A 7677-nucleotide genomic window follows, 5' to 3' on the forward strand; every position below is an offset into this window, starting at 1 on the left:
ATAAAATGTAATTCTCTCTGTTAGTTTAGCTGCATTCTGTCTTTAATGAATAAAATTTTATATATATATATATTTAAGCGTCTTTGAGTATCTTGATAAGCGCTATATAAATAAAATGTATTATTATTATTATTATTGTATATGTTGTACTAATGTAAGATGACGAGGCGAGGTGCATTATGGGAAATGTAGTTTAATCACAGTAGTTGAATCGCTATGACAGCCTCTTTAATCTCACGGAGCAGAGTTAATACTGACAACATTTCAATAAAGGTAATCATTTTATTAAAAGAGTTTTAAATAAAATAAGTCGTCTTTGTTGCCGAGGCAGCTGACGTCACGTCCGGTAGACAGTAAGCATGGCGGCCTCCATGATGGAAGGCGTGAGTGATCGTGGTTCGGATAAAAGAGATAAAAAGAATAAAAATACAGGTGAGAGTTTTATATCAATCATTAATATAATCAATTATTTACTCATACAGGGTGAGTGCACACACACACACACACACACACACACACACACACACACACACACACACACACACACTCTGTATACACACTATACACTGAAGCTATATACTATATACTCGTATATAGTCACACTGTATACACACTCTTACACTATATATACACACACACACTATACACACGAGCTACACACACACTGTACACACACACACACACACTATATATATTTATATATACAGTGCTCAGCATGAATGAGTACACCCCCTTTAAAAAATAAGATTTTAATCAATATCACAGGAACAATTTCCACATTTTTATAAGAGTTTTATAGAGCATGTGTGTGTTTAACCCAGAACATGACAGTAAGGTTAATAATAGAACTTAGATTAAACAATATTCAGTTTTACTCACATTAGCTGATGCAGAAATGAATCCACCCCACATCAACAACTACTACATCTAGTATTCTGTATGATCTCCGTGATTTTTAAGGACAGCATTAAGTCTTCTAGGCATGAAATGAACAAGTTGGCGACATATTGCAACATCCACCTTTTTCCATTCTTCAAGAACGACCTCTTTTAGATCCTGGATGCTGGATGGAGAGTGATGCTCGACCTGTCTCTTCAGAATTCCCTATAGGTGTTTAACTGGGTTCAGATCAGGAGACCTACTAACACACACACACACACACACACACACACACAATAACATACACACACACAATAATATACAATAATATACACACACTAATGCAGAATTCCCTATAGGTGTTCAACTGGGTTCAGATCAGGAGACCTACTAACACACACACACACACACACACACACACACACAATAACACACACACTAACACACACACACACACACACACAATAACACACACGACTGGGTTCAGATCAGGAGACCTACTGAATCACTTTCACACTGTTCTTCTTCAGAAATGCAACAGTGGCCTTACATGTGTGTTCTGGATCATTGTCATGTTGGAAAAGTGAACGCCAACCAAGGGCACGGCGTGATGGTAGCATGTTCTCTTTCAATACAGAGCAGTAGATCTGTGAATTCATGATACCATAGATGAAATGCAGCTCCACCAGACACCAGCAGCACTCATGCAGCCCCACATAAGGACACTACCACCACCACGTTTCACTGTAGGCACCATGCACTTTTCTTTGCGACCCCATACAGTTTGGAAGCCATCAGTTCCAAAAACATTTATTTTGGTCTCATCACTCCAGAGTATAGAGTCCCAGTAGTCTTCATCTGTTTCAGCATTCAGTATTCTGACTGATGAGTAAAGCTTTGCTAATCTTCTTGTAGCCTTCAGCTTTCTCGTGTAAAGAAATAATTTCCTATCTCAGGTCGTGTGACATTTCTCTGCCATGTGGTGCCACTGCTGACCGTATGAAATGGGACGGGGTTTTCTTTGTGAAGTAACGCCCTGTTGTAGTGAACTGTCTGCTGGACACCTGTTTAATGAATAATTAGACTCACCTGTGGTTAAATTCGTGTTAATTAGAATGTTGAAGTGTAAACTTTAGCTTTTCTCCTAAGACTCATTGGGGTGTACTCATTTTTGCAACATGGTCTTGAATGAATTTTTTAGGAAAATAACTTTTGTTTGTGCAATTTAACAATCAGTGACCCACATTTGTGGGAGTATTTTGTAGAATAGAATCCAGTAGAAAATGTAGATTCTGAAAGGAAACTAAAGGTTTTCTGACCAATCTGTTGGGGTGTACTCATTTATGCTGAGCACTGTATATATATATATATATATATATATATATATATATATATATATATATATATATATACAGTGTATCACAGAAGTGAGTACACCCCTCACATTTCTGCAGATATTTAAGTATATCTTTTCATGGGACAACACTGACAAAATGACACTTTGACACAATGAAAAGTAGTCTGTGTGCAGCTTATATAACAGTGTAAATTTATTCTTCCCTCAAAATAACTCAATATACAGCCATTAATGTCTAAACCACCGGCAACAAAAGTGAGTACACCCCTAAGAGACTACACCCCTAAATGTCCAAATTGAGCACTGCTTGTCATTTTCCCTCCAAAATGTCATGTGATTTGTTAGTGTTACTAGGTCTCAGGTGTGCATAGGGAGCAGGTGTGTTCAATTTAGTAGTACAGCTCTCACACTCTCTCATACTGGTCACTGAAAGTTCCAACATGGCACCTCATGGCAAAGAACTCTCTGAGGATCTTAAAAGACGAATTGTTGCGCTACATGAAGATGGCCAAGGCTACAAGAAGATTGCCAACACCCTGAAACTGAGCTGCAGCACAGTGGCCAAGATCATCCAGCGTTTTAAAAGAGCAGGGTCCACTCAGAACAGACCTCGCGTTGGTCGTCCAAAGAAGCTGAGTGCACGTGCTCAGCGTCACATCCAACTGCTGTCTTTGAAAGATAGGCGCAGGAGTGCTGTCAGCATTGCTGCAGAGATTGAAAAGGTGGGGGGTCAGCCTGTCAGTGCTCAGACCATACGCCGCACACTACATCAAATTGGTCTGCATGGCTGTCACCCCAGAAGGAAGCCTCTTCTGAAGTCTCTACACAAGAAAGCCCTCAAACAGTTTGCTGAAGACATGTCAACAAAGGACATGGATTACTGGAACCATGTCCTATGGTCTGATGAGACCAAGATTAATTTGTTTGGTTCAGATGGTCTCAAGCATGTGTGGCGGCAATCAGGTGAGGAGTACAAAGATAAGTGTGTCATGCCTACAGTCAAGCATGGTGGTGGGAATGCCATGGTCTGGGGCTGCATGAGTGCAGCAGGTGTTGGGGAGTTACATTTCATTGAGGGACACATGAACTCCAATATGTACTGTGAAATACTGAAGCAGAGCATGATCCCCTCCCTCCGGAATCTGGGTCGCAGGGCAGTGTTCCAGCATGATAATGACCCCAAACACACCTCTAAGACGACCACTGCTTTATTGAAGAGGCTGAGGGTAAAGGTGATGGACTGGCCAAGCATGTCTCCAGACCTAAACCCAATAGAACATCTTTGGGGCATCCTCAAGCGGAAGGTGGAGGAGCGCAAAGTCTCGAATATCCGCCAGCTCCGTGATGTCATCATGGAGGAGTGGAAAAGCATTCCAGTGGCAACCTGTGAAGCTCTGGTAAACTCCATGCCCAGGAGAGTTAAGGCAGTTCTGGGAAATAATGGTGGCCACACAAAATATTGACACTTCAGCAACTTTCACTAAGGGGTGTACTCACTTTTGTTGCCGGTGGTTTAGACATTAATGGCTGTATATTGAGTTATTTTGAGGGAAGAATAAATTTACACTGTTATATAAGCTGCACACAGACTACTTTTCATTGTGTCAAAGTGTCATTTTGTCAGTGTTGTCCCATGAAAAGATATACTTAAATATCTGCAGAAATGTGAGGGGTGTACTCACTTCTGTGATACACTGTATATATACACACACACACACACACACACACACACACACACACACACACACACACACAAACACACAAAATACACTTTTGCTATATACTCACTCATACACACACCACACACACACTCAACTCAAACTCAAAGAAGCTTTATTGGCATGACAAATAATGATATTCGTATTGCCAAAGCAAGTTACAGAGAAATATAAACAATAAAAATAAGAACAAAAATATACAGAACAGTTACATGTGCAAAAAATAATAACAATAAAAATTATAATATTTACATTAACGAGGTAGTAATAACGATCTGTGTGTGTGTGTGAGATTGTGTGTGTGTGTGATTGTGTGTGTGTGATTGTGTGTGTGTTATTGTGTGTGTGTTATTGTGTGTGTGTGTGTGTGTGTGTGTGTGTGTGTATGGGACCTAATCACCCACTGTCCCTCACCTGGTGGCAGGTGTGTGTGTGTGTGTGTGTGTGTGTGTGTGTGTGTGTGTATGAGACATGGTCACCCACTGTCCCTCACCTGGTGGCAGGTGTGTGTGTGTGTGTATGAGACATGGTCACCCACTGTCCCTCACCTGGTGGCAAGTGTGTGTATAGAGTGCTGCTAGTGTTCAGCTCTCTCTGTGCTACACACTCACACACACACACACACACACACACACACTCTTTTATACCCTGTTGACACAGCTGTTACCTGTTTAATCACACAGCGTCTCAGTCTCACACTGCCCCGTCCTGACTCTTCTGTAACGTGTGTGTGTGTGTGTGTGTGTGTGTATGATCAGATGAGGAGGACCTGCTGACGGTACCTGAGGGGTGGAAGGAGCCCCTCTTTATGAAAGACGATAACCCCCGGGGTCTGCTGGAGGAGAGCAGCTTCGCCACCCTCTTCCCTAAATACAGAGAGGCGTACCTGCGGGAGTGCTGGCCCCTGGTCCAGAGAGCCCTCGCCGATACCGTACGTACCTCGCACAGGCACCGCTGAGTACAGGGTTAGGGGCCTTACTCAGGGGCCCGACACAGGCTAACCAGAAACCTTCTGATTATTAGTTCAGTACTTTAATCTGCTGCTGCCTGTTAATCCTGATCGTGTGTGTGTGTGTGTGTGTGTAGTTCATCAATGCCACCCTGGACCTGATTGAGGGCAGTGTGACGGTCAGCACCACTAAGAAGACCTTTGACCCCTACGCCATCCTGCGGGCGCGAGACCTGATCAAGCTGCTGGCGCGCAGCGTCCCCTTCGAACAGGTTCACTAACTTATACTCACTACAGAGACTAAAGGTTTTAACTATGACTGCAGGGATTTGTGCCCACTCACTCACACACACGTGCAGTAGTGAGATTCAGGCTGGACTCTCAGTCTTAACCAGGCCTGGTTCACAGTCAGCATTCCAGTTCATCCCAACAATGTCGAGCTCAGAGTACTTACAGTACTGTAACAGTTCATTGTCTAAGCAATTGAGGGTTAAGATGAGATAAGATAAGATAAAGATGAGATAAGAAAGATGAGATGAGATAAGATGAGATAAGATAAAGATGAGATAAGATAAAAAATATGAGAAGATGAGATAAGATAAGAATTTATTGATCCCCTTAGGGAAATTAACTTGTTACAGCAGTATGAAGACAGGAAAAAAAAGTAAAAAATATTGCACACACAGTGTGTAGTTATTTACTTAAAATTATATATACATTAAAAATATGCAAAATATATTAGGTTATTGCACTTATTGTAAATAAATGACATATTGCACTTGTTATTACACCCAACATGAAAGATTAGGAATGAGTGATATTATTATTATATATTATTATTTGTTGATGCATGCTCAATAATCCAGGTACACAAATCCACAAAGTTGAATCAGTTCATCTGGACACCAGTTTGTTGTAGAGATACGTTTCGTCACTCAATCCGAATGACTTCTTCAGTCTGAGCTGGTGTTGATTCAACTTTGTGGATATATTATTATTGTTGTAAGCTCTGATGGCTGCTGGAATAAAGGACCTGCGGTAGCTCCTTCTTACACAGGGGGTGGAGGAGTCTGGTACTGAAGGAGCTTGTTAGGTCTCCTACAGACTCATGTAGTGGATGTGTGGTGATGTCCAGGATGGATGACAGCTTGGCTATCATCCTCCTTTCTCCCACCTCCTCTACAGGTTGGAGAGGACAGTTCAGGACAGAGCTCGCTTTCTTGATCAGCTTGTTCAGTCTTGTTCTGTCTCTCTCTGATACTGCACCACCCCAGCACACCAGTCCATAGAAGATGGCTGATGCTACCACAGTGTCATAGAAGGATCTTAGCAGTGGTCGGCACACTCCAATAGACCTCAGTCTCCTCAGAAGGTGGAGGCGACTTTGGCCCTTTCTATATAGGGCGTCCGAGTTGCTAGACCAGTCCAGTTTATTATTGAGGTGAACACCCAGGTATTTGTACTCCTTCACCATCTCAATGTCCAAACCCTGGATGCTCACAGGTGTGGTGTGATGCGACTTTTTCCTGAAGTCGATCACCAGTTCTTTAGTTTTACTGGTGTTAATATGAAGCACATTCAGTTCACACCAGGTAACAAAGTCCTTGATGATCCTCCTGTATTCCGGTTCGTTTCCGTCAGATAAACATCCAACAATGGCTGTGTCGTCCGAGAACTTTAGCAGGAAACAGTCTTGTGTGTTATATCGAACACAGGACAGTCCCTTGTGGTGCCCCTGTACTGCTAACCACTATGTTGGACACCACTGATGTCAGTAACGTGTTACTTAGTAACGTGTTACTCTAATCTGACCACATTTTTCAGTAACAAGTAACCTAACGAGTTACTATTTCCAATCCAGTAATCAGATTAAAGTTACTTATCCAAGTTACTGTGCGTTATTATTCTTGCAACTCGGGGAGTGACGTCTGGCCTATGTGACAATTAAATCACGAGCTGCGTCCGGAATCGCGTACTTACAGAGTGAGCACTAGATTGGAGGAAGTGTGCACTACTCGGCCGGTAAAGAAGTACATACTTCCAGTACAGACGTGTGCAGTATGCACGTAACACCGCTACATACTACACGTGGGGACGTGATGACATAATATCACCATAGTTACAGACTCATTACAAACCCCACTCACCAACATTTAGGATATTTATCGTCTTTTTGTTATTTATTTGTCTCTAAAAATGTTATTTTATTTATCTTTCTTACACTTGTGAACAGAGGACGCCGTTTTCCGCGTCTTTCTTGTTTCTTATTCCGCTTCAATCGCCGACGCAACTCCAGTTGCGTTACGGCAGCTGCTGAATGTAACTAATAAAGTAACTTGTAATCTAACTTAGTCACTTTTAAAATCAAGTAATCAATAAAGTAACTTAGTTACTTTTTAAAGGTAACTATGCCATCACTGTTTGACACACAGTCCTGAAGCCTCACGTACTGTGGTCTGTTGGAGAGGTAATCAATCGTCCACGCGGTGAGGTGACGGTCAATTCCAGCTACCTCCAGCTTCTTTCCAAGTAGTGATGGTTGTAGCGTGTTGAAAGCACTGGAGAAGTCGAAGAACATGACCCTCACAGTGTTCCCAGAGGTGTCGAGGTGTGAGAGGGATCTGTGTAACTGCGTCCTCTACACCAATGCCAGTTTTGTAGGCAAACTGCAGGGTCGGTCGAAGGTGGTTGAGTATAATCTGCTCCAGAGTCTTCATTAGATGTGAAGTAAGGGCCACTGGTCTGAAGTCATTCAGCTCCCTGGGGTGCGCAGT

The 7677-nt window shown here is 42.3% G+C and overlaps 1 protein-coding gene across 1 annotated transcript in view; it reads left to right on the forward strand.

The window, feature by feature from the left end:
* The first annotated feature begins 358 nt into the window (after positions 1-358).
* The window catches only part of krr1 (KRR1 small subunit processome component homolog), a 31163-nt gene continuing 23844 nt past the window's right edge, over positions 359-7677 (forward strand). Inside the window, exons 1-3 of the mRNA XM_063007485.1 lie at positions 359-432; positions 4713-4885; positions 5041-5175. Coding sequence (XP_062863555.1) covers positions 360-432; positions 4713-4885; positions 5041-5175 — 381 coding nt within the window. The 5' untranslated portion in view covers position 359. The remainder of the gene's footprint in view (positions 433-4712; positions 4886-5040; positions 5176-7677) is intronic.

The sequence above is a fragment of the Trichomycterus rosablanca genome, chromosome 1 (assembly GCF_030014385.1).
Source record: "Trichomycterus rosablanca isolate fTriRos1 chromosome 1, fTriRos1.hap1, whole genome shotgun sequence".
In the NCBI taxonomy this organism is placed as follows: Eukaryota; Metazoa; Chordata; class Actinopteri; order Siluriformes; family Trichomycteridae; genus Trichomycterus; species Trichomycterus rosablanca.